The sequence below is a fragment of the Gorilla gorilla genome, chromosome 11 (genome assembly GCF_029281585.2).
Source record: "Gorilla gorilla gorilla isolate KB3781 chromosome 11, NHGRI_mGorGor1-v2.1_pri, whole genome shotgun sequence".
NCBI classification, from domain to species: domain Eukaryota; kingdom Metazoa; phylum Chordata; class Mammalia; order Primates; family Hominidae; genus Gorilla; species Gorilla gorilla.
This window is the reverse complement of record NC_073235.2, coordinates 21,574,756-21,602,718: the sequence shown is the minus strand read 5'-3', so window position 1 is coordinate 21,602,718 and position 27,963 is coordinate 21,574,756. Positions and strand designations below refer to the sequence as shown.

Genomic DNA, 27,963 nt, shown 5'->3' with positions numbered 1-27,963 from the left:
GGTCCCCCACTACATCTCATTTCTAAAAGCTTAGTCTAAAAAAAAAAATCATTCCTTAAATATACCATTTCTGCTATGTTTTCCAGAGCCAAAAGCATCACTAATGAAGAGACACTAACATTTAGCCATTAAAGTTAAATTAATCATAACTCCAAAACAGGCACTATATATATTCATATTTTACCAGAAATGTGTTTCAGAACATCTTAAAGAAAAACCTCCTATTTTGCAAATAAAAGCCTTAATTTTTCAACTACGTACCATTGCTGAATACTTTGTTTACATTTCTGCTAACTTTAGCAGGTACTCACTTTTTACTTTAAGCTCTAATATTCCATATCCCATTCTCCTTTTCAGGAAAGCAAGACATAATACATTAAATAAACAAAATAGCTTCAAAGGTACAGAAAAATCTCAAACATTACTCCATTTTTCTTTTTCTTTTTATTATTTCAGATGGAGTCTTGCTGTATCACCCAGGCTAGAGTGCAGTGGCACAGTCTCGGCTCAGTGCAACCTCCGACTCCAGGGTTAAAGCAATTCTCCTGTCTCAGCCTCCAGAGTAGCTGGGATTACAGGTGTGCACCACCATGCCCAGCTGATTTTTGTATTTTTAGTAGAGATGGGGTCTTGCCATGTTGGCCTGGCTGGTCTCAAACTCCTGACCTCAGGTGATCTGCCTGCCTTGGCCTCCCAAAGTGTTAGGATTACAGGCATGAGCCACTGCTCCCAGCCATTACTCTACTTTTCTGAAAAACATAGCTTATAAATAAATCCAAGAAAAATAAAAGTATACAGCACAGAAAAGGCACAAAATGTTTTTTTTTACCTAATAAAAGTTTCACGGACAGAATTTCACAGAAATTTCACTTCCTCCCTGTTGTATTTATTTATTTATTTTCAACAGCCTATTGACAGCTAAAGAAACTTGAGGGGAGTCCTTGTTCAGAAAGCGGAGTGCTATTATAGTCAATCACTAATCACGGACTGGCTTTAACAGCTTTCAAAGTGAAAAAAAAAAAGGACATTTCAAGGTGAGGCTGATGATACTCAATATCCAAAAATAACCAACTTCTTTTGAAAAAAGTCTAGTGAGACAACTGCCATATAACAGTACAGACAAATTCAAAAATAAACTAGATTTGTGGGTATGGTCTGAATCTTATCTTTAACAGGCATTCTAGGAGACTCTAACACATACCAATTATTAAGCATTATATGAGACCACAGATATAGCCTCATTGTAATAAGTAATATTAAAATTAATGGAGCCGGCTGGGCGTGGTGGTTCACACCTGTAATCCTAGCACTTTGGGAGGCCAAGGCAGGCGGATCACTTGAGGTCAAGAGTTCGAAACCAGCCTGGCCAACATGGTGAAATCCTGTCTCTACTAAAAATCCAAAAAATTAGGTGGGCATGGTGGTGCGTGCCTGTAATCCCAGCTACTTGGGAGACTGAGGCAGGAGAATCGCTTGAACCTGGGAGGTGGAGGTTGCAGTGAGCCAAGATCATGCCACTGCACTCCAACCTGAGTGATAGAGCAAGACTCCGTCTCAAAAAAAATTAATTAATTAATTAAATTTAATTAATGGAGCCATCAGAAGCAAGACCTTCAGAATGGTAATTTGAAAACAAAAGCAGATACTCTCTCCAGTGAAACAAACATTTAAGTGGTTTAAAAAAAAAAATCAGTAAGCTTGAGGACAGGTCAAGTGAGATTATGTAGTCTAAAAAAAAAAAGTATAAAGAGAAGCGAACAGACTCAGAGACCTGTAGGACACCATCAAGTGTAACAACTTACATGTTAATGAGAATTCCAGACGGAGAAGAGAAAGATAGCATAAAGAATATCTAGAGAAATAATGGGTAAAAACTTCCAGACTTGATGAAAAGGTTATATCATGGAAAAGCAACCATATGAAAACTGGACTGGCAATATTTACATCAAATAAAATCAACTTTAAAACAAAAGTTACTAGAGATAAAAAGGAACAGTCCATCAGGATAATATAACAATTAACAACACACACATACCCACCCCAAATCCACAACATACATGAAACAAAAACAGAAAGAACTGAAGGAAGAAATAGACAATAGTTGTAGACTACAATACTCCACTCTCAATAACGGATTAAAACTAGGCAAAAGATGAACAATGAAACAGAAGATCTGAACACAATAAACAGACATCTATAAAACACTCCACTCAGAAACAGCAAAATATATACTCTTCTTAAGTACACATAAACTATTTTCCTGGGTGACTCATATGGCGGGGCCATAAAAAAAGTCTCAGTAAGTTTAAAGGGATTGAAATCATACAAAGTATGTCCTCTACCCATTATGGAATAAAATTAGAAAAAAATGAAATTTTGACATTCACAAATACATGGAAATTTAGCAACACACTCCTAAGTAATCAAACAAGTCAAAGAAGAAATCACAAGTTAGAAAATAAATTGAGGTAACCAAAAAACAAGAACACAACATAGCAAAACTTATTGAATTAAAGCAGTGCTTGAAAGGAAATTTAATATCTTTAAATGTTAAAAAATAAAGATCTCAGATAACCTAATCTTCCACCTTAAATACTAGAAAAACAGCAAACTAAACCTAAAGTGGAAGGAAAAAATAATATAGAGCAAAAATTAATGAAACAGAAAAACAGAAAAATCAATGAAACCAAAAGCTTTTCTATTTGAAAACGTCAACAAAATTGACAAACCTTTTGCTAGACTAGTCAAGAAAAAAAAAAAAAACTCAAAATACTAAAAATCAGAAAGGAATGAGGAGATATTACTATGGAACTTTTAGAAATAAAAAGGAAAAGGGAATACAAACTGTATCCCCACAAACTAGATACCATAGATAAAAGAGATAAAACTCTAGAAAGACACAAACTCCCAAACTGAATCAAGAAAAAAAGAGAATCCGGGAGGGCCTGGCGCTGTGGCTCATGCCTGTAATCCCAGCAAGACGTGAGGCAGAGGCAGGAGGATTGCTTGAGCCCAGGAGTTTGAGACCAGCCTGGGCAATACAGGGAGGCCCCATCTCTACAAAAAATTTAAAAATTAGCCATGCATGATGGCAAGTGCCTGTAGTCCCAGCTATTTGGGAGGCAGAGGTGGGATGATCACTTGAGCCTAGGAGGGTGAGGCTGCAGTGAGCCAAGCCATGCTCAAGCTGCTGTACTGCAGCCTGGGTGAAAGAGCTAGGCCCTGCACGTCCCCTACCCCCACCCCAACAAAAAAAACGAGAAGAAAAGAAAATCTGAATAGATCTCTCATAAGAATTTTTAAGATTCACATAAAGAGAAAGATGGCTTTAATGGTGTATTCTACCATACATTTAAATAATTAATACCAATTATTTACAAATTCTTCCCAAGAAATAGATGAGGAGGGAACATATACAAATTTATTTTGTAAAGCCAGTATTACCCACCCTACATAAAAAACCAGACAATGACATTATAAGAAAACTACAGGCCAATATTTCTGATGAATAGACACACAAATCCAAAAACATACCAGGCTAATGAAATCCAGCAACATATAACATAAAGAAGGACTATACACCACAACCAAGTGGGATTTATCCCAGGAAGAAAATTGCTTATTTGCAAATCAACCTTTCTCCTTTGCGCTCCTTATGTATAAGGATCATAATTTATCTTAAGATCCTCAGCCACTTGCCAATAACAAATGTATGTCATTCTCTTTATGAATGGCTCATCTGCCTCGACCCCATTCTTTACTTCCTTAAACTGCTTTAATTTTTCATCATGTCAATTTTATCTGGCATTACATGTTCATTTATTCCCTGACATATCCCTGGTGCTTTACGGACAACTTGATATTTTGATAGGTCTTAAATATTTGTTTAATGATAGCAACTACATAAATTCCAAATTCTATACCAATTCCTAAGTTGCAAAACATTACTTACCTAAGTTCTTCAGGTTTTGTAGCACATGCTAACAGAAGAAAAAAGATAACACCTCATTAGTTTCATCTTACATGATAAACTGCTGCACTATTCAAAGCAAAACTTTAACTAACCGCTTTACAAGCCATGTTTCACAACCATAAATTTATTTCTTTGAGAAAGGGTCTTTCATGATTTTGTAGAGATAGGGGTGGGTCTCACTACTGTTGCCCAGGCTGGTCTCAAACTCCTAAGAGTTGAGCTTTTGGGCTCAAGCAATCCTCCCACCTTGGCCTCCCAAAGTGCTGGGATTAAAGGTGTGAGCCACCACATCTGGCCCCAACCATAAATCTAAAAACCTTCAATTCACGAAAGTGTTTTGGGATTCACACCATAGAGGCAACAATGGCAATTATTTTCATTTTTCAAATAAAGCAATACAATGCATATATATCTCCTCCTTTTAAACAGAACCAATCTGTAAGCCTCCAGAGTGAGCTGACTGATTATGAATTATCATCAGTGGAAACCAAGAGGAAACTTAGGGTTTTAAAATCATCACAATTCATTTATAGCTGTATATTTAATTTATAGCCACACCAAAACTTATGAGTATAAATCATTTTTATAAAAAAGTCAATACTGCCAAACATCAGATCATTACAGTTGTTTTTGGACAACTGGTGATGACTCTGACAGTGGAAATACTTAAAATTAAATTTGCATTTTAATGCAAATTCATTTTAATGCAAATTCAGTTTAAAACCAAACACAAGGTTTAATTTATTTGTCAAGGTAAACAGTGCTTTTTCTTATATAACTGATCTTAATCAGCAAGTAACAATTATGAATTAGGAAATGTCTATGTATAACAATGATGAATATATTTTAAAATGGTATTTAATAGAATCCTTAATATTATAATACAATATGAAATAAATTTTACTTAAAAAAAATTCATCACAAGACAATGTTTTGGCCAGACATGCCTGTAATCCTTTTAGGATTCGGGAGGCCAAGGTGGGCGGATCACTTGAGGTCAGGAGTTCAAGGCCAGCCCAGCCAACATGGCAAAACCCCATCTCTACTAAAAATACAAAAATGAGCCAGGAGTGGTGGCGCATGCCTGTAATCCCAGCTACTCAGGTGGCTGAGACATGAGAATCACTTGAATCTGGGAGGTGGAGGTTGCAGTGAGCTGAGATCATGCCACTGCACTCCAACCTGAGCAACAGAGTGAGACGATCTCAAAATAAATAAATAAATAAAAATGTTTTTAAAAATTCCTAAGGGGATTAAGGGATGTTTTAGAATGAGATCTGTACGTCAAAAAGGGAGAGAATATGTTGCTCTACAGAAACAGTTTTGTATACAAAAACTGAACATAACCTCAGACTATCATTTGAATTGGGATTAACATAAAGTTTAATCTCTGCTAACAATACAGGCAATTTTTCTCTGTGTATCCCATGAAATTGATTCTGCCAGAAAAGTACTTTAGTTGACTGGAACAGACCTGAGGAGGAGATTCAGGTAACTTCCTCTTATGGAAACAACACCAGCACATAATTAATTGTCAAGGAGAAATAATCCTTTGAAAGAGGGTTGCACCTCACCTTTCATTTGTAGAGTTCGTCTAGAATATCGTTTGCTGGGCCTTCTTTCAAAGGATGTTGATCTTCTTGCTTTATTGGTTTTTGTGGTCTGATACTCTGTTTTCCCACTAAATGAGGCATAACAGAAGTAAGGGAAATTTTAGGTCTACAGTAATAAACACACACAAATAAGACAGTCTACATTCAGGTTCTCCTTAAAAGAATCATCCTAAACTTCATCGCACAGGAACAACTATTAATAGTCTCGATCTCTCTCTTTACCATACCATTCTTTTGGCTTTTGTGAAATATGCAACAGATTATGTTGGTTTTATTTTTCTCATATGCATGCATATCGCCTAAGTACACATTAAATAAGTTTGAAATATCTGTCCTTTTATGGAAACTCCCTCTCTTTCCCATCTACATTCCTCAGTGCAGTGTGTAATTAAAAGAATATTTTCAGTTACTTTTTCTAATTGTGATATTCACTTTTCAGTATAATTTTCCAGAAATGTTTTTTAAGACTATTGTCTTATTCTTCTTGATTTCCATTTAAATTGTTTAGAAAATGCCTCCTTACTTTTAATATAAGTAGACTACAGTACTACTTCTATTAACTCCACACAATCAACTGGCCACATTATTGGTACAATCCATTCCTTCTTTAACTGATTTCCATGGCATGCAGAAAACTCACAACCAATAATCCACTCTCCAGTAAACCAAAACATTTCTAACTCATGACAACAAACAAGGAGTCATGAGAATAATGACCTTCAGGTTTATAAAGGACCACAAATGTTATCCAGACTAATATCCCATTCAGTGCAAGAAACCCTTTTCTATGTAGTATCCAGTGGTGGGTGGAGAGTCCATAAAACTCTTGTTAAATAGATAAACTGGGAACACGTTAATATAAAGTAAACATCCAGAGGGATATAAAAGCCATTATACAATTACTGTTTACGCATCTATTCAAGAAATTATAACCAATAACAATACCACTTTTTCTATTTTATTTTGGCCAATGGAAGACTCTGGCAAACCACCTTATTCCTCTCTACCTTAGTTACCGTATCTGTAAAAAAGAGAAGGTTGGCCTAAATTTTTTGGCCTGCATGCAATGAAAGATAGATAAAACAGCAATTAAAATTAACCTATATCTAAATCGTGATCCTAGTCGAATAAATCCTGATCGATGAGAACTCTTTTGGACGGGGCCTCGAAGGCGGAAGAAAGCATGATGCTCCACAGCACATTTCCATAAATGTTTGCATGCTTTTGGATGATCCAGTCTAAAGACAAATGTATGTTCCTGTTCTTTGCCCTGAAAAAGAAAAGTATATATAAAAGGATGATTACTAATTCAAACAGTCCTATCTCCTATTTCTGAGATACAAACACATCCATGAATAAAGGATCTAGTGTGCTCCCTGAAATTCAGACACTCTTTATAGTATCAACATAATAAGGGCAGAGCTGAAATCAAGTTGCTCATTTTATCAGCCAATACAAAATTATTCCTAGGAGTTATTCCCCTCTACTTACATGATCTCATTTGTGAGAGAGACATAAAATGAGATTTTATCTGCCATTATTTGGGATAACTGTATAATTATAATTTGAGGAATTGTATCAGATCTGGCAGTATGTATCAACAGCCCTAAAAATGCTCACATTTTTGTCCTAGTAATCACACTGCCATGACTCTAATTATAATAGTTAACATTCATATAGAAATTTTTCTAAGGATTTCACATAAATTATCTCAATGAGTAGATACTATCATTAGCCCCATTTCGTAGATAAGGAAACTGAGGTTCAAAGAAATTAAGCCCAAAATCACAAAGCTATTAAGAAAGAAAACCAGAAATGAACTTAACCATTAGTCTTGCTCCAGAATCTACATACACCTCTAACAACTAAGTTATACTGCCTCTCTGGGGAAAATTATTTCCTAAACATCAAAAGTTACATATGAAGATGTATATTTCCTCGGTCTCATTTATAATAGCAAAACTTGGTACAAACCCTAAACGTCCAAAAAAAGAGAAATGGTCAAGTAAATAGAGGCATATGTAAAAAATTATGCAGAGGGATAAATGAATAAATGATGAATGAATGAATGTGCTATTGTTTATTCATATTACACAATAGCATATATATACGTTAGATCTACATAGGTACGCGTTTAGATAAAACAGGCAAGCTGCAAATATATATAATTATGCAAGTTTTTAAAACAATTCTAATATGAGTTAATATTTGGAAAAAGTTACAAAATATATATGAGAATAATACCCTCCAAAATTGGTGACCAGGTACCAGAAGAAAGGGGGTAGGTAGTCAGGGGGTTAGACTTTAGTTGGTATTATTTATTCATGCACATAATTGTATTTATCTTTCTCTAAAAGAGATCTGAAGCAAAATGTAAAAAATGTTAAATCTAGATCATGAATAAGATGGTTATCTATTTTATAATTTTTGGTACTTTTCAGGTTATTTAAAGACACTATTAAGACAGTAAAGATGGATATGCTAATTACCCTGATTTGATAATTACACATTGTATACATGTATCAAAATATCACTCTGTATGCAATAAATATGTACAATTATTACATGTCATCTAAAAATAAAAGTGGTGGAAAAAGGGCAAAACAAGGAGTAGACGATACTTGCAACACTAATATCTGACAAAGAATTAATATCCAGAACATACAAAGAATTTTTTCAATGAATAAAAGGCACATGACCTAATAGAAAAATAAGCAAAAGATATGAGTAGGCATTTCATAAAGAAGATATCCACATATCCAATAACTACATAAATAAGTACTAAACCAGAGTTGTCATTAGGGGAACACAAACTAAAACCACATTCTACTCCATAAGAATGGCTACAATGAAAAAGACAGAATTCCAAACATTAGCAAAAAAGAAAAAAAACACCAATCACACTGCTGGTGGGAGTATAAACTCGTATTAAATACTTTGGAAAGAGGTTTGGCAGTACCTACAAAAGCTAAATATACATACACCTTAGTGTTCAGAGCAGCACTCTTTTTTATTTTTTAACTTTTATTTTGGGTTTGGGGTACAAGAGAAGGTTTGTTACATAGGTAAACACGTGTCATGGTGGTTTATTGCACATGTTATTTCATCACCCAGGTATTAAGTCCAGTTATCTTTCAGTTAGTTATCTCTTCTACTCTTCTCCCTCTTCCCACCCTCCCCACTCAAGTAGATCCCAGTGTCCGCTGTTGCCTTCTTTGTGTTCATAGGTTGTTATCATTTAGCTCCCACTTGTAAGTGAGAACATGTAGTATTTGGTTTTCTGTTCTTGCATTACTTTGCTAAGGATAATATCCTCCAGCTCCATCCATGGTCCCGCAAAAAAGATCTCATTCTTTTTTATGGCTGCATAGTATCCCATTGTGTGTTTAAAACAGCAAAAGTATAGCAGTCAAATTACTGAGCAGAGGAAAATGAAAGAACTGGATTCAAAAAAAAAATTTTCATCGTTATAAAAATGTTTAAACATAGAGAAAAACTGAATACCCATATACATAGTGTCTAGACTCAACAACTGTTAACATTTTGCTCAAACTGCTTTTATCTGTATCTGTATGCATATGTTAAAATTTATTAATTTGCATAAAGTAAAATTCTTCTTGCCTTTTCTAAAGTATCATATAAATGGAGTCATTCAATACATAATTTTTTAAATCTGGCTTCTTGCATTAAGAACAATGCATGTGAGTTGCATCCAAGCATGTATCAATTAAGAACCACACTGTAACTGATACAAAGGTAATCTTTAATTCAAAAGGCTTTATTATTATTAGGTAGATCTTTTTGATCCGTTAATAAAGAGATAAAGTTGGTCTGCCACAGTGGCTTACTCCTGTAATCTCAACATGCTGAGAAGCCAAGATGGGAGGATTACTTAAGGCCAGGAGTTTGAGAGCAACCTTGGCAACATACTGAGATCCCGTCTCTACAAATAAATGAAAAAATTAGCCAGGCGTGGTGGCGTGTGCCTGCAGTCCCAGCTACTCAGGAGGCTGAGTGAGCAGGAGGATCACTTGAGCCCAGAAGGTGAAGGTTACAGTGAGCTATGATAGTGCCACTGCCCTCCAGCCTGGGTGACTGGCTGGGTCACTTAAATGTAATTTTTTATACACCTCAGATATATGATCAATGAAGAAATAAGAAGACACTTTTATATTATTTTTCATCCTAAGGGCAGAAAACCATATTTTTAGCATGGTATGACCCAAGTAAGGAAATTATTTAAAGCATTAATTATACTGTTTGCATTCTGTGGTGCTTTAAAACAATGAGGTACATTCCCTCTTTTAGAGAAATAAGTTACCACATAATACAGTCACTGTTACACAAGTAATAGAATATAATTTTATTCCTACCTGATCATCATCTTCTACAACCACCAAGGTTAATTTATTCTTCTTAAAATCCAATCTGGTTATCTTCGGCCTATAATATAATAAGAGAATAAAAGCCAAATTACAAGCAAATGTTCTCTAAATATGAAAAAAATTGTTTTTATTTCAAATACATTTAACCATCTAACTCCTGAACTAAAAATTGACAGGAGGGTAAACGTAACTTGCAATGCCCATCAAAAGACAGGAAACAGAAAAACACAGTACATATTTCAAAAGCAAATCTCAGAAAAAATTGAGGTTGCACATATCAGACATTAAAAATGTTAAGGAAAATGAAATCTATGTATTTGATAGGTCTCGATTATGGTGTAAGAGATTCTTTAGGTCTAGGGAAAATTGTTCCAGTGTTAAAGCAGAGCAGCAGCACAGGAACTAGACATAGGAACGACCATAAAGCTTAAAAAAAGGCCATAAAGAAAAACACTGATGATGGTTTTCAACTCTTTTCGTTTGTTTGAGATAGGTTCTCCCTCCATTACACAGGGTGGAGTGCAGCAGTGTGTTCATAGCTCACTGCAGCCGTGAACTTCCAGGCTCCAGTAATCCTCCTGCCTCAGCCTTACTCCCACACCACACCAGGCTAATTTTTGTATTCTTTGTAGAGACAGCATCTCGCTACGTTGCCCAGGCTGGTCTCAAATTCCTGGGCTCAAGTGATCCGCATACCCTGGTCTCCCAAAGTGTTGGAATTACAGACGTGAGCCACTGCCACCGGCCTCAACTCTGTTTTCAACAGGAATTTTGGTTTGAGGAAATACTTCTTAATTTTTTTAACCTCGCTTCATGGCCCGCTTTCCAACTGTATCTCCCTACTTGTAAATTCCAAACCACCTACCACACATTTGAACTCTGTATTTCCATAAATTGTGAATGTCGAAACAATGTGCTGAGTACTTCGATTGACTAATCTTTAAATATAACATATAAAATAGATGTAAAACATAACTTTACAAGAGCTTTACTAAAACAATAATGAAGAAATAATAGCAGGAAAAAGAAAGGAAACAGAATCTCGCTCTGTCACAAAGGCTGGAGTGCAGTGGCGTGATCTCGGCTCACTACAACCTCCACCTCCCAGGTTCAAGCAATTCTCCTGCCTCAGCCTCCAGAGTAGCTGGGATTACAGGTGCATGCCACCATGCTATGCCTGGCTAATCTTTGTATTTTTAGTAGAGACAGGTTTTCACCATGTTGGCCAGGCTGGTCTTGAACTCCTGACCTCAGGTGAGCCCCTGCCCTGGTGGGGATTACAGGAGTGAGCCACCTGGTCTGCCCTAAGTATTCTTCTAAGTGCTTTACAAGTATTAATTAACTCTCAAGACAACCTTATAAAAAGGTAGAAAAGGAGCTTTCTTTATCTCTCTGCCTAAAGCATTCTTAGGCCGGGAAGCAGGTTACATTTGCCCACAGGACAAGCTGGAGGTATGAGGGGATTTAACACCCAAGAAACTGGAAGACAATTGCCTGAGGTTCTTCACACATCAAGGGACAACTGTAAAGGTGTTCAACTCAAGTCTCTCAGAGAGTCCCTAGCAAGAACACCCAGATGCAAAACTAAATGAAATACTACCTTCGAGAGCAGTGGTTCTCTCAGGACCGAGTCTGAGATCTGAGAACGGACAGACTGCCTCCTCAAGTGGGTCCCTGACCCCCGAGTAGCCTAACTGGGCGGCACCCTCCAGTAGCGGCAGACTGACATCTCACACGGCTGGGTACCCTTATGAGACGAAGCTTCAAGAGGAACAATCAGGCAGCAACATTTGCTGTTCACCAATATTCGCTGTTCTGCAGCCTCCACTGGTGATACCCAGGCAAACGGGGTCTGGAGTGGACCTCCAGCAAACTCCAACAGACCTGCAGCTGTTGGAAGGAAAACTAACAAACAGAAAGGACACCCACACCGAAACCCCATCTGTATGTCACCATCATCGAAGACCAAAGGTAGATAAAACCACAAAGATGGGGAAAAAACAGCAGAAAAGCTGAAAATTCTAAAAATCAGAGCGCCTCTCCCCTCCAAAGGAACATAGGTCCTCGCCAGCAATGGAACAAAGCTGGACGGAGAATCACTTTGACGAGTTGAGAGAAGGCTTCAGATGATCAAACTTCTCTGAGCTAAAGAAGGAAGTTCGAACCCATCACAAAGAAGCTAAAAACCTTGAAAAAAGATTAGACAAACAGCTAACTAGAATAACTAGTGTAGACAAGTCCTTAAACGACCTGATGGAGCTGAAAACCATGGCACGAGAATGACGTGATGCATGCACAAGCTTCAGTAGCTGATTTGATCAACTGGAAGAAAGGGTATCAGTGATTGAAGATCAAATGAATGAAATGAAGTGAGAAGAGAAGTTTAGAGAAAAAAAGAGTAAAAAGAAACGAACAAAGCCTCCAAGAAATATGGGACTATGTAAAGAGACCAAATCTACGTCTGATTGGTGTAACTGAAAGTGAAGGGGAGAATGGAACCAAGTTGGAAAACACTCTGCAGGATATCATCCAGGAGAACTTCCCCAACTTAGCGAGGCAGGCCAACATTCAAATTCAGGAAATACAGAGAACTCCACAAAGATACTCCTCGAGAAGAGCAACTCCAAGACACATGATTGTCAGATTCACCAAAGTGGAAATGAAGGAAAAAATGTTAAGGGCAGCCAGAGACAAAGGTCGGGTTATCCACAAAGGGAAGCCCATCAGACTAACAGCAGATCTCTCAGCAGAAACTCTACAAACCAGAAAAGAGTAGGGGCCAATATTCAACATTCTTAGAGAAAAGAATCCTCAACCCAGAATTTCACATCCAACCAAACTAAGCTTCATAAGTGAAGGAGAAATAAAACAGTTTACAGACAAGCAAATGCTGAGAGATTTTGTCACCACGAGGCATGCCTTACAAGAGCTCCTGAAGGATGCACTAAACATGGAAAGGAACAACCGGTACCAGCCACTGCAAAACCATGCCAAATTGTAAACACCATCGATGCTAGGAAGAAATTGCATCAACTAATGAGCAAAATAACCAGCTAACATCACAGGATGTTAGCTGTGACAGGATCAAATGACAGGATCAAATTCACATATGGCAATATTAACCTTAAATGTAAATGGGCTAAATGCTCCAATTAAAAGACATAGACTGGCAAATTGGATAAAGAGTCAAGACCCACCAGTGTGCTGTATTCAGGAGACCCATCTCACGTGCAGAGACACACATAGGCTCAAAATAAAGGGATGGAGGAAGATCTACCAAGCAAATGGAAAACAAAAAAAAGGCAGAGGCTGCAATCCTAGTCTCTGATAAAACAGACTTGAAACCAACAAAGATCAAAAGAGACAAAGAAGGCCATTACATAATGGTAAAGAGATCAATTCAACAAGAAGAGCTAACTATCCTAAATATATATGCACCCAATACAGGAGCACCCAGATTCATAAAGCAAGTCCTTAGAGACCTACAAAGAGACTTAGACTCCCACACAATAATGTGGGAGACTTTAACACCCCACTGTCAACATCAGACAGATCGAGACAGAAAGTTAACAAGGATATCCAGGAATTGAACTCAGCTCTGCATCAAGCAGACCTAATAGACATCTACAGAACTCTCCACCCCAAATCAGCAGAATATACATTCTTCTCAGCACCACATTGCACTTATTCCAAAATTGACCACATAGTTGGAAGTAAAACACTCCTCAGCAAATGTAAAAGAACAGAAATTATAACAAACTGCCTCTCAGACCACAGTGCAATCAAACTAGAACTCAGGATTAAGAAACTCACTCAAAACCACTCAACTACATGGAAAATGAACAGCTTGCTCCTGAATAGACTACTGGGTACATAACGAAATGAAGGCAGAAATAAAGATGTTCTTTGAAACCAATGAGAACAAAGACACAACATACCACAATCTCTGGGACACATTTAAAGCAGTGTGTAGGGGGAAATTTATAGCACTAAATGCCCACAAGAGAAAGCAGGAAAGATCTAAAACTGACACCCTAACATCACAATTAAAAGAACTAGAGAAGCAAGAGCAAACACATTCAAAAGCTAGCAGAAGGCAGGAAATAACTAAGATCACAGCAGAACTGAAGGAGATAGAGACACAAAAAACCCTTCAAAAAAATCAATCCAGGAGCTGGTTGTTTTTTTGAAAAGATCAACAAAATTGATAGACCGCTAGCAAGACTAATAAAGAAGACAAGAGAGAAGAATCAAATAGAAGCAATAAAAAATGATAAAGGGGATATTACCACCGATCCCACAGAAATACAAACTACCATCAGAGAATACAATAAACACCTCTACGCAAATAAACAAAAAATCTAGAAGAGACGGATAAATTCCGGGACACATACACCCTCCCAAGACTAAACCAGGAAGAAGGTGAATCCCTGAATAGACCAATAACAGGCTCTAAAATTGAGGCAATAATTAATAGTCTACCAACCAAAAAAAGTCCAGGACCAGATGGATTCATAGCCAAATTCTACCAGAGGTACAAGGAGGAGCTGGTACCATTCCTTCTGAAACTATTCTAACTGATAGAAAAAGAGGGAATCCTCCCTAACGCATTTTATGAGGCCAGCATCATCCTATACCAAAGCCTGGCAGAGACACAACAAAAAAAGAGATATCCCTGATGAACATCGATGCAAAAATCCTCAATAAAATACTGGCAAACCGAATCCAGGAGCACATCAGAAAGCTTATCCCCCAAGATCAAGTGGGCTTCATCCCTGGGACGCAAGGCTGGTTCAACATATGCCAATCAATAAACGTAATCCATCATATAAACAGAACTAATGACAAAAACCACGATTATCTCAATAGATGCAGAAAAGGCCTTTGATAAAATTCAACAGCCTTCATGGTAAAAACTCTCAATAAATTAGGTACTGATGGGATGTATCTCAAAATAGTAAGAGCTATTTATGACAAACCCACAACCAATATCATACTGAAAGGGCAAAAACTGGAAGCATTCCCTTTGAAAACTGGCACAAGACAGGGATGCCCTCTCTCACCACTCCTACTCAACATAGTGTTGGAAGTTCTGGCCAGGGCAATCAGGCAGGAGAAAGAAATAAAGGCTATTCAATTAGGAAAAGAGGAAGTCAAATTGTCCCTGTTTGCAGATGACATGATTGTATATTTAGAAAACCCCATCATCTCAGACCAAAATCTCCTTAAGCTGATAAGCAACTTCAGCAAAGTCTCAGGATACAAAATCAATGTGCAAAAATCACAAGCGTTCTTATACACCAATCACAGACAAACAGAGAGCTAAATCATGAGTGAACTCCCATTCACAATTGCTTCAAAGAGAATAAAATACCTAGGAATCCAACTTACAAGGGATGTGAAGGACCTCTTCAAGGAGAACTACAAACCACTGCTCAACAAAATAAAAGAGGACACAAACAAAAGGAGAAACATTCCATGCTCATGGATAGGAAGAATCAATATCATGAAAATAGCCATACTGCTCAAGGTAATTTATAGATTCAATGCCATCCCCATCAAGCTAACAATGACTTTCTTCACAGAATTGGAAAAAACTACTTTAAAGTTCATATGGAACCAAAAAAGAGCCCATATAGCCAAGACAATCCTAAGCAAAAAGAACAAAGCTGAAGGCATCATGCTACCTGACTTCAAACTATATTACAAGGCTACAGTAACCAAAACAGCATGGTACTGGTACCAAAACAGAGATATAGACCAATGGAACAGAACAGAGCCCTCGGAAATAATACCACACATCTACAACCATCCGATCTTTGACAAACCTGACAAAAACAAGCAATGGGGAAAGGATTCCCTATTTAATCAATGGTGCTGGGAAAACTGGCTAGCCATATGTAGAAAGCTGAAACTGGATCCCTTCCTTACACCTTATACAAAAATTAATTCAAGATGGATTAAAGACTTAAATGTTAGACCTAAAACCATAAAAACCCTAGAAGAAAACCTAGGCAATACCATTCAGGACATAGGCATGGGCAAAGACTTCATGTCTAAAGCACCAAAAGCAATGGCAACAAAAGCCAAAATTGACAAATGGGATCTAATTAAACTAAAGAGCTTCTGCACAGCAAAAGAAACTACATCAGAGTGAACAGGCAACCTACAGAATGAGAGAAAATTTTTGCAATCTACCCATCTGACAAAGGGCTAATATCTAGAATCTACAAAGAACTCAAACAAATTTACAAGAAAAAAAACAAACAACCCCACCAAAAAGTGGGCCAAGGATATGAACAGACATTTCTCAAAAGAAGACATTTATGCAGCCAACAGACACATGAAAAAATGCTCATCATCACTGGCCATCAGAGAAATGCAAATCAAAACCACAATGAGATACATCTCACACCAGTTAGAATGGCCATCATTAAAAAGTCAGGAAACAGAAGGTGCTGGACAGAACGTGGAGACATAGGAACACTTTTACACTGTTGGTGGGACTGTAAACTAGTGCAACCATTATGGAAGACAGTGTGGCAATTCCTCAAGGATCTAGAGCTAGAAATACCATCTGACTCAGCCATCCCATTACTGGGTATATACCCAAAGGATTATAAATCATGCTGCTATAAAGACACATGCACATGTATGTTTACTGCGGCACTATTCACAATAGCAAAGACTTGGAACCAACCCCACTGTCCATCAATGATAGACTGCATTAAGAAAATGTGGCACATATACACCATGGAATACTATGCAGCCATAAAAAAGGATGAGTTAATATCCTTTGTAGGGACACGGATGAAGCTGGAAATCATCATTCTCAGCAAACTATTGCAAGGACAAAAAACCAAACACCACATGTTCTCAGTCATAGGTGGGAACTGAACAATGAGAACACTTGGACACAGGAAGGGGAACATCACACACCGGGGCCTGTCGTGGGGTTGGGGGAGGGGGAGGGATAGCATTAGGCGATATACCTAAATGACGAGTTAATCGGTGCAGCACACCAACTTGGCGCATGTATACATACGTAACAAACCTGCACGCTTTGCACATGTACCCTAGAACTTAAAGTATAATAAAAAAAAAAAAAAAGAAATACTACTTTCAATTTTTTGAGGGAAATAATTTTCAACCTAAAATTCTATCCTCAGCCTAATTATCAAGAAAGAATAAAAGACAAAAAAATCATTTTAAGGCATTTAAGCATTCAAACAAATTACTTTTCTTAGGCAGTTACTTTCTTTACTTAGGCAGCTGGCGTGGGCAGGGAGGACAAAGAAAAAGGAAACCATGGGAGGACCACACAGGACCCTAGCTGAGAACACAGGAAAGGGAAGTCTCAAGATAAAAGCTGGAAAGCAACCTGTGCAGCAAACAGTTCCACGGGGAACAGAAGAACCATTTAATGTAACCCTTGATAACTTAAAAAAGCTTGAGGAGAAGACAAAGGCAGGTAATTTAAAGGGATGTGTGGGGTATATGAGATGGGGAAGCCAAGAACTCTAGAACAAAAACAAAAAGCTAAAAAGAAAGGAAATGTAATACCAGTTATGAGTTCCAGGACTTCAGAGCTGATCAAGAAAATGTACCACAGAACAGGCTTTATCGAGCAGTGTTTGGAAAGGGTTGCCTGATAGGGGTGGTCCTTCATAGCAGGTGACCTTCCAGAGACAGCAGCTGCAAGGCTACCACCAGATGGGGAGGAGGGCAAGGAAACTCTCAGTAAAGAGGGGAACCTGAGAGGGGGCTTAAGTGCCTAGGGGATGGCATTCAGCAGTTAAGTGTGAGGGATCTGAGTCAGAGAATTCAGAAAGGCAGCAGTGGTTTTGGGGTCCTTTAATCTACAGAGCTTGCCTTATCTATGGCCAGTAGATGTTAGGGTGGAGTTTCATGGGATATATAAAGCAGAAATGGCTAAAAATATACGTAGTGGGCTATGTTTAAAGTAACTGGATGTGTCAGAATTTGAGTTTGATGCCAGAGGTCTTTGCGCTAACAGCCCCTGTCTAGTGTACAAAAGTAAACACCTAAGCTCTGTACTATTCTGATAGAGACATCTTATTGTAAACACTACCCTGATTCTCAGCTTTTAGAATACCAGACAAAATCTGATGGACTCAATTATGGCCAAGAAATCCAAGTAAAATCTATCCTTGATGTGAAAGTAAAACATATATGTAATTTAAAAGTATGAACGATAAAAGCTGGAACAGTATAAGGAGCACAGCTTAGAGAAGGGATAAAAATATTAGTATCTTCCTCTTACACAATAGGGAGTAAAGGGATTGTGGAATAATAAATATTAAAAGCAATGACATGACTACATGGAGGGAGAAAGTGCCCATGTGAACATCTGATACATATAAAAATATAAATATTTATATCAAGATATAGATTGTGGTATACTTTGAAACTAATGGGAAATACAGCTAGAAGAGTTTTAATAATTGCCTCTGGAGAGTAGGAATAATGATGCGTAATAGTGTGACAGGAGACAGTTGCTTTCATTGACAAGTTTTTCAAAACTATTTGATTTCCAAACTTGTTTATGTATTAACTTTATTTATTCATTAAAAACCAAAACAACAGTAAGTATCTTTGACAATAACTCTTGCTTACCAAAAAAATAAGCCAATTTTGGTGTCTCCTTCAAAAACAAGGACTCCTGTTGGTGTTAGTCCCAAACTATAGTCATTCCCATCTCTAGCCTAATTTAAGGGGAGAAAAATGTGTTAGCTTTATTTGTACAAAACAGGTTTCACATTGACACAACTTTTAAATTTTATTTTTGTATTGAATTGTATTAATTATATACAGGCTAATATTAATATATGAGATGTTTTCAACAATTAGAGTATCCATAATAACATTCTCAGAAAAATTTATGCATATATTTTTATTTCTAGTCATTGAAACACTAGAGTTTTAAAGTGTATCTTCATTGAAAGTGGGTAGTTACACTCCCACTACAAACAAAGCTGTTTCCACATTCTTCCCATATTATACTTACCACTTAAATCATGTATTTTGGAAAAGACTGCTGATACGGTTTGGCTCTGTGTCTACACCCAAATCTTGTGTCAAATTGTAATCCCCAGTATTGGAGGAGGGGCCTGGTGGGAGGTGACTGAATCATGGAGACGGACTTCCCCCTTGCTGTTCTCATGATAGTGAATGAATTCTCACAAGATCTGGTTGTCTGAAAGTGTGTAGCACCTCCCTCTTTGCTCTCTCTCCCTCCTGCCAGCCATGTACAGATATGCCTGTTTGCCCTTCACGTTGCCCCATGATTATAAGTTTCCTGAGGCCTCCTGAGAGGGAGAAGCCTGTACAGCCTGCAAAACCATGAGCCAATTGAACCTCTTTATAAATTTATGTCTTTATAGCAGTGTGAGAATGAACTAATACAACCGCCTTTCTGGAAAAATGTTACTAGTTAAACTAGAAATAACTTAAATCACTACAAAGCTGTTCTAAAGTTTATCAAAGTCTTTAAGCTATAAATCTTCAACTTTGCATCCTGAATTATTTTAACAGAGCCTACTCAGTGTAAGTCATATAATAGGAAGTAAAAAGGATAACAAACGGCTCAAAAGCTTAAAACAATTTTTTATAGCAATAAAATAAAATAAAATAACAGCTTAAAAGGACCAAGTACCTTGTTAGGGATGTTGGTTGCTTCTCTTGTTTCTTATAATGAACCTTTCTGTGAGGTTCTAGTCATTTGGTATTTAATCTCAAACTTTTTAACCATACATCCAAAGTACCCAGTGCTAGCTTATGCAAACTCCATGCCCTCCCTCATACTGAAATATTCCACAGTCACTGTGAACCTCCAAAGAATAAATTTTTAAAAAAGCATCACAACACAACGCTTACCTTGACCACATGCATATCAACCCCATACATTTCTAGCCATTTGGCTTTATTCAGATAATTGGTTTCAGCCTGTGCTGGTGTTTGACCTCTGAAATTTAAAACAATGATTTTTAAAGTAACAATAAATATAAAATAAATTCTATACCAAGGATAGAAACAGAAGAAAATGAATATGAAATAACTGTTGTGGTGATTTTAAAGAAAGTATGGTCAAACGCCAGATACCTGTATTCCTTCCATTTCTCAAAAATAGCCAGTTCCATCTCTTCAGTCTGAATAGGCACGAATCTGAACTCAGAGACAAGTTCAGGACTATGCTCAGCAAGATCATAGTCACCAAGTTCAGCTATAAACATAAGTTTCAAGAGTTATATGTATTTCCTGCTAAATCCTTCAAAAACCATTTCATTAATGAAAACTGCTAAGATTAGAAAGATTCTTAGGAATTTCTTACAAAAATTCATAATACTCAGACAAGTCTCCAAAAGTAAATCTAGCATATTAGTCATACACATATCTCATATTTATTGTTGGTAGTGTATTTTTAATTACATATCTTTCTCTTAATGTATTCACACTTCAGTGCTTACTTAACCTTTGAAAACTGCTTTCTAGACTTCCATAAAGAAACACCTCTGACCTTATAGTGAATAAATGAAAAAATTTAGCAATCGTTAAAAGACAATTAACTGGCATCTATTAAGAATATTACTAAGGCTGGGTGTGGTGGTTCATGCTTATAGTCACAGTACTTTGGGGGGCTGAGGTGGAAGATCGTTTCAGGCCAGTCTAGGCAACATAGCAAGACCTCGTCTCTAAAAAAAAAAAAAAAGTACAAAAATTAGCCAGGCCTGATGGCCTGTAGACCCAGCTACTCAGGCAGGAAGATCGTTTGAGCCCAGTAGTTCAAGGCTTCAGAGAGCTACAATCATGCAACTGCCCTCTAGCCTGGGGACAAGAGTGAGACCCTGTCTCAAAAAAAAACGAAACAAAAGAATATACCGATATACACTGAATATGACCCCATATACCAATCTAAATATAGTCCCTGTCTTCCAAAATTTTAAAATTATTAATCCTAAAGAAATAACTGAAAGGAACTAAAAAAAATCGGGGGGAGAAAGCTGCAGGGAAAAATCTGAACAATGCACAAACATGTATGTACTCATCTGTGGTTATTTCTGAACAAAATGCAGGTTTGGAGCAAAACGACTGCTAAGCTATATGGCTTCATCAACAATTCACTCCTACATAACTGCATTTCTTTTAAGGAAAAAGTTAGCCGAAGGCCCAATCTTAGCATTTACAGACTTATCAGGTAGAGTATGACGTTTCAACACTTTAGGTGGAAAGGGCGCAATTACATGAAAGAGAAGAAAAAGAAGGCAATGTTCTAAAACAAGTAAAAGTCAGAGTTGGACCCTGATACAAGTTTATACAAAAACAGTGTTGTTTCTTTTCTTGCACATAATTAGAATCTTCTTTAACTAAAAACACACGGAAAAAGGATTATACTTGAGTCTTAACGGTCAACAGAAGAATTGCTTACCTTGCAGATTATAAGCTGCCAATTGCACTGCTGTATCAAAGGGACAGTCTAATCTGAGACCAAAACACAAGTTTGTTAGACAAGTTGATTTCATAACCTTCATTTTAAGACAAATGAAAATAATACATGTTTTATGTTGACCATTTCTTTTTCACAACTATAAACTTATTTTCAAAATAATTTTTCAACCACTCACGAAAATGTGCATTTATCCTTAAATAACTAATACTCACTTTCCACTGAGAATATCTTGTTTTAACTGAAGAACAAATAAATACCTAAGAAAAATAAAAGGTACAAATTTAACCCAACAGCACAATGTACTGTGAAAAAAAATCTTACACTTCTAATTTGAGAAGTATTATTTCATTAAAAATTATTTGTATTAATGTATAAAAGATGTGCATAGTTTGGGGATACACGAAATAATTGAATACATTCATATAATTTGTAAGGATCAGGTCAGTATATGTGGGGTATCCATCACCTTAAATATTTTTCTCTTCTTTATGCTAGAAATATTTGAATTATTTTCTTCTAGCTATTCTGAAATGTAAAATACGTAATTGTAAACTATAACCACCCTACTGATCTAACACTAGATCTTAGAAGTATTCTTAATTATAGGCCTGGTGCAGTGGCTCACACCTATAATCCTAGCACTTTGGGAGGGCGAGGCGGGTGGATCACTTGAGGCCAGGAGTTCAAGACCAGCCTGGCCAACATGGCGAAACCCCGTCTCTATTAAAATACACAAATTGGCTGGGGGTGGGAGCACGTGCCTATAATCCCAGCTATTTGGGAGGCTGAGGCATGAGAACTGCTTGAACCTGGGGGAACAGAGGTTGCAGTGAACTGAGAACATGCCATCGCACTCCAGCCTAGATGACAGAGCGAGACATCTACTTCTTATGTGAAGGGATACAGACATGGATATAACTACAGATGATAGCTACTATCTCATTGTCAAGGTGTTCTAAAGGAAACCCATCTAAAGGAACTCAAAAGCTCAACTTTTTCATTTAATAAATAGTATGTGTATATGGAGCAATGAATTTATAATAGAGACCATGAATAAATACAAAGGAGGCAGGATAAAATTAAAATAAGTATATACAACATAAGGTTTATTCAAAACTATTCAAACCAATCAGAATCTAATGTTTTTCATTAATCAATGGCATTTCAATGAGTAAAGAAAGTTGGGTGCCAATTTGAATAAACTCCCTGTGGCCAAAGATAAATTATTTTCAACATCAATAAATATAATATTGCAATGTATTGAAACATGTCAATCCTGTTAACATTCCTGAGTTGAGAGTGATACTTAAAAAAAAAGAACTCACTAGTCACCTTTGGAGGATGCTAAGAAACCAACTCTTTATTTTGAAAATGATAAAGGAAAAGAATCATACACTTAAAAAACACGTCCCAGAATAAAATTCTATTATTTGAGGTCTTGTTACCAGGGGACAGGAATCCATTTTATTAGCTGGCTATAAATTGGAAACAATATAAAGACAGTCTTTCAAAACTATCGAAATAACCCTGGCACAATTCTAGATAGTGTTCTTACCGGGTTAGTTCCTCACGAAGGTTATTTGGTTCTGAGGAATAAAACTTAACTCGAAGATGCAGACAATAGGGTGAACCAACTGTCATTAAAAAAAAAAAAAAAGGTTTTAATAAAATAAACTACTTAAATAATACTTTTCAGCCAGAAAACTGGTCAAAAATCTACTGAAGTGAGACAAAAGATCAGGTTTTTATGGCATTATTGCAGGTTAGATCATAGGCTTCAATTAGATTGTTTTTTAATGTACCAAGCCATCATATTACTATTAACTCTCATCCCAAGAATAGACAGCTATAGATTAATTCTAACAGTTCAGAGCCAAACGCATCAAATAAAAGTCTTGACTGTGCAACCTAATAGCCCTGAAAACCTGCTACACTGAAGAATGCCTATGTTATTAACTGCTCATGGTGAATCTTCCCACACAAATACAATTCAGCAAGTTCACTAACTTCTATAATCTCAGTGGTCTCATTATTTTGAGACAAGAGTTGAGGTGCCCTAATAAGTCTGATAAAAAGTCAAGTTGGATAATGAATAAACAATGGTATTCTCTCTCTGAATGACACTAACATTTTATGTGAATTGTTTCATTTTTCTTAATTTTAAAATATCACAAAGTCTCAAAATACTTTCAATATTAGGGCAGATGCCAAACAGGAAAATTCCAACACAAATAATTAAAAAATAACCGTTAAGCATTTCGGGGAAAGTCAATCCCATTTGCAAGCTGCAAGGTTTTCTCCTGGAAAGTTAAGCCCCAATGCAGTTTAATCTAGATTAGTATCAAGCCTACATGACTTGGGGAGTAGCTCAGTGTATCAGAATAAAATAATTTCTAGAAAATGGAAATGCTAAAAAACTCATCTGAAACATGATTTCTTACGTCCTATTAGAAATCAGAATTTCTAATACATTCTATTTCCTTCCCCCCCACAAATAATTTTGTCTGCACTTACTTTTTACTTGCTTTTTGATGCTTTTTGTACCATCCAACCAATGCTGAAAAACAAAAACAAAAATTTAGTTAAGCAGATGACAGAACTTTAAAATTTGAATGAATTACTAAAAGTTACTTTTCATTGTGCCTCCACTGATAACCGCAAGGAAATACTTCACAAGAGAAAAACCCAAGTGAATGAGAAAAGAGGTGAGAAGGAAGAGTATCTAGCCAATATCCACAGCAAGCTTATGACACACGTGAACAAAAATGACCTAAAACCCGACAGATGACCTTTTTTTTTTTTTAAATACTTTAAGTTCTGGGATACATGTGCAGAACGTGCAGGTTTGTTACGTAAGTATACACATGCCATGGTGGTTTGCTGCACCCATCAACACATCATCTACATTAGATATTTCTCCTAATGGTATCCCTCCCCTAGTCCCTCACCCGCCCAACAGGCGCCAGTATGGGATGTTCCCCTCCCTGTGTCCATGTGTTACCATTGTTCAACTCCCACTTATGAGGAAGAACATGCGGTGTTTGGTTTTCTGTTCCTGTGTTAGTTTGCTGAGAATGATGGTTTCCAGCTTCATCTATGTCCCTGCAAAGGACATGAACTCATCCTATTTTATGGCTGCATAGTATTCCATGGTGTATATGTGCTACATTTTCCTTATCCAGTCTATCATTGATGGGCATTTGGGTTGGTTCCAAGTCTTTGCTATTGTGAACAGTGCTGCAATAAACATACGTGTGCATGTGTCTTTATAGTAGAATAATTTATAATCCTTTGGGTATATATGCAGTAATGGGATTGCTGGGTCAAATGATATTTCTGGTTCTAGATCTTTGAGGAAATCACCACACTGTCTTCCACAATGGTTGAACCAATTTACACCCCCACCAAAAAAAGCATTCCTATTTCTCCACATCCTCTCCAGCACCTGTTGTTTCCTGACTTTTTAATGATGGCCATTCTAACTGGTGTGAGATGGTATCTCATTGTGGTTTTGATTTGCATTTCTCTAATAACCAGTGATGATGCACTTTTTTCATGTGTTTGCTGGCCATATAAATGTCTTCTTTTGAGAAGTGTCTGTTCATATCCTTCACCCACTTTTTGATGGGGTTTTTTTTCTGGAAAATTTGTTTAAGTTTCTTATACATTCTGGATATTAGCCCTTTGCCAGATGGATACATTGCAAAAATTTTCTGTACATTGTACATTCTGTACATTGCCTGTTCACTCTGATGATAGTTTCTTTTACTGTGCAGAAGCTCTTTAGTTTAATTAGATCCCATTTGTCAATTCTGGCTTTTGTGGCCACTGCTTTTGGTGTTTTAGTTTGAAGTTTTTGCCCATGCCTATGTCCTGCATGGCACTGCCTAGGTTTTCTTCTAGGGTTTTTATGGTTTTAGGTTTTACGTTTAAGTCTTTAATCCATCTTGAGTTAATTTCTGTATAAGGTGTAAGGAAGGGTCCAGGTTCAGTTTTCTGCATATGGCTAGCCAGTTTTCCCAACACCATTTATTAAATAGGGAATCCTTTCCCTATTGCTTGTTTTTGTCAGGTTTGTCAAAGATAAGATGGTTGTGGATGTGTGTTGTTAATTCTGAGGCCTCTGTTCTGTTCCATAGGTCTATATATCTGTTTTGGTAGCAGCACCATGTTGTTTTGGTTACTGTAGCCTTGTAGTACTGTTTGAAGTCAGGTAGTGTGATGCCTCCGGCTTTGTTCTTTTTGCTTAGGAATGTCTTGGCTATACGGGCTCTTTTTCGGTTCCATATGAAATTTAAATTAGTTTTGTTTCTAATTCTGTGAAAAAAGTCAATGGTAGCTTGATGGGGATACCACTGAATCTATAAATTACTTTAAGCAGTATAGCCATTTTCATGATATTGATTCTTCCTATCCATGAGCATGAAATGGTTTTCCATTTGTTTGTGTCCTCTCTTATTTCCTTGAGCTGTGGTTTGTAGTTCTCCTTCAAGAGGTCCTCCACATCCCTTGTGAGTTGTATTCCCAGGTATTTTATTCTCTTTGTAGCACTTGTGAATGGGAGTTCACTCATGATTTGGCTCTCTGTTATTGGTGTATAGGAATGCTTGTGACTTTTGCACATTGACTTTGTATCCTGGGACTTTGCTGAAGTTACTTATCAGCTTAAGGAGATTTGGGGCTGAGATGATGGGGTTTTCTAAATATACAATCATATCATCTGCAAACAGAGGCAATCTGACTTCCTCTCTTCCCATATGAATACGCTTTATTTCTTTCTCTTGCCTGATTGCGCTGGCCAGAACTTCCAATACTATGTTGAATAGGAGTGGTGAGAGACGGCATCCTTGTTTTGTGCCGGTATTCAAAGGGAATGCTTCCAGCTTTTGCCCATTCATTATGATATTGGCTGTGGGTCTGTCATAAATAGCTCTTATTATTTTGAGATATTTTCTATCAATACCTAGTTTATTGAGAGTTTTTAGCATGAAGGGCTGTTGAATTTTATCAAAGGCCTTTTCTGCATCTATTGAGATAATCATGTGGTTTTTGTCATTGGTTCTGTTTAGCTGATGGGTTACGTTTATTGATTTGCGTATGTTGAACCAGCCTTGCAACCCAGGGATGAAGCTGACTTGATCGTGGTGGATGAGCTTTCTGATGTGCTGCTGGATTCAGTTTGCTGGTATTTTATTGAGGATTTTCGCATTGATGTTCATCAGGGACAGTGGCCTGAAATTTTCTTTTGTTGTTGTTGTTGTGTCTCTGCCAGGTTTTGGTATCAGGATGATGCTGGCCTCATAAAATGAGTTAGGGAGGCATCCCTCTTTTCCTATTGTTTGTAATAGTTTCAGAAGGAATGGTACCAGCTCCTCTTTGTACCTCTGGTAGAATTCGGCTGTGAATCCGTCTGGTCCTGGGCTTTTTTTCATTGGTAGGCTATTAATTACTGCCTCAATTTCAGAACTTGTTGTTGGTCTATTCAAGGATTTGACTTCTTCCTGGTTTAGTCTTGGGAGGGTGTATGTGTCCAGGAATTTATCCATTTCTTCTAAATTTTCTAGTTTATTTGTGTAGAGGTGTTTCAATATTTTCTGATGGTAGTTTGTATTTCTGTGGGATCAGTGGTGATATCCATTTTATCATTTTTTATTGTCTATTTGATTATTCTCTCTTTTCTTCTTTATTAGCCTGGCTAGTGGTCTATTTTGTTAAAATAGAGCTTCCTTCAGGAGCTCTTTACAAAAAATCAGCTCCTGGATTCATTGATTTTTTGAAGGGTTTTTCGTGTTTCTATCTCCTTCAGTTCTGCTCTGTTGTTAGTTATTTCTTCTGCTAGCTTTTGAATTTGATTGCTCTTGCTTCTCTAGTTCTTTTAATCGTGATGTTAGGGTGTCGATTTTAGATCTTTCCTGCTTTCTCCTGTGGGCATTTAGTGCTATAAATTTCCCTCTAAACACTGCTTAGCTGTGTCCCAGAGATTCTGGTATATTGTGTCTTTGATCTCATTGGTTTCAAAGAACTTATTAATTTCTGCCTTAATTTCATTATTTACCCAGTAGTCATTCAGGAGCAGGTTGTTCAGTTCCCATGCAGTTGTGCTATTCTGAGTGAGTTTTTTAATCCTGAGCTCTAATTTGATTGCACTGTGGTCCGAGAGACTGTTTGTTATGACTTCTGTTCTTTCGCATTTGCGGAGGAGTGTTTTACTTCTAATTATGTGGTCAATTTTAAAGTGTGATGTAGTGATGAGAAGAATGTATATTCTGCTGATCTGGGGTGGAGAGTTCTGTAGATGTCTATTAGGTCTGCTTGGTCCAGAGCTGAGTTCAAGTCCTAAATATCCTTGTCAATTTTCTGTCTCGTTGATCTTTCTAATATTGACAGTGGGGTGTTAAAGTCTCCCACTATTAATGTGTGGGAGTCTAAGTCTCTTTGTAGGTCTCTAAGAACTTGCTTTATGAATCTGGGTGCTCCTATTTTGGGTGCATATATATTTAGGTTAGCTCTTCTTGTTGCGTTGAT

At 37.0% G+C, this 27,963-nt stretch overlaps 1 protein-coding gene across 11 annotated transcripts in view; it reads right to left on the bottom strand.

Annotated features, from left to right (window-relative positions):
- EPB41L5 (erythrocyte membrane protein band 4.1 like 5) overlaps positions 1 to 27,963 on the bottom strand; it is a 169,921-nt gene that overhangs the window by 85,991 nt on the left and 55,967 nt on the right. For all 11 annotated transcript variants that reach the window (XM_019022637.4, XM_055380521.2, XM_019022636.4 and 8 more), the window contains exons 4-14: positions 23,953 to 23,995; positions 22,994 to 23,072; positions 21,651 to 21,695; positions 21,418 to 21,470; positions 20,094 to 20,214; positions 19,869 to 19,956; positions 18,609 to 18,697; positions 9,960 to 10,029; positions 6,687 to 6,856; positions 5,548 to 5,654; positions 3,953 to 3,980 (exon numbers count right to left, since the gene is read on the bottom strand). In XM_019022637.4, coding sequence (XP_018878182.1) covers positions 3,953 to 3,980; positions 5,548 to 5,654; positions 6,687 to 6,856; positions 9,960 to 10,029; positions 18,609 to 18,697; positions 19,869 to 19,956; positions 20,094 to 20,214; positions 21,418 to 21,470; positions 21,651 to 21,695; positions 22,994 to 23,072; positions 23,953 to 23,995 — 893 coding nt within the window. The remainder of the gene's footprint in view (positions 1 to 3,952; positions 3,981 to 5,547; positions 5,655 to 6,686; positions 6,857 to 9,959; positions 10,030 to 18,608; positions 18,698 to 19,868; positions 19,957 to 20,093; positions 20,215 to 21,417; positions 21,471 to 21,650; positions 21,696 to 22,993; positions 23,073 to 23,952; positions 23,996 to 27,963) is intronic.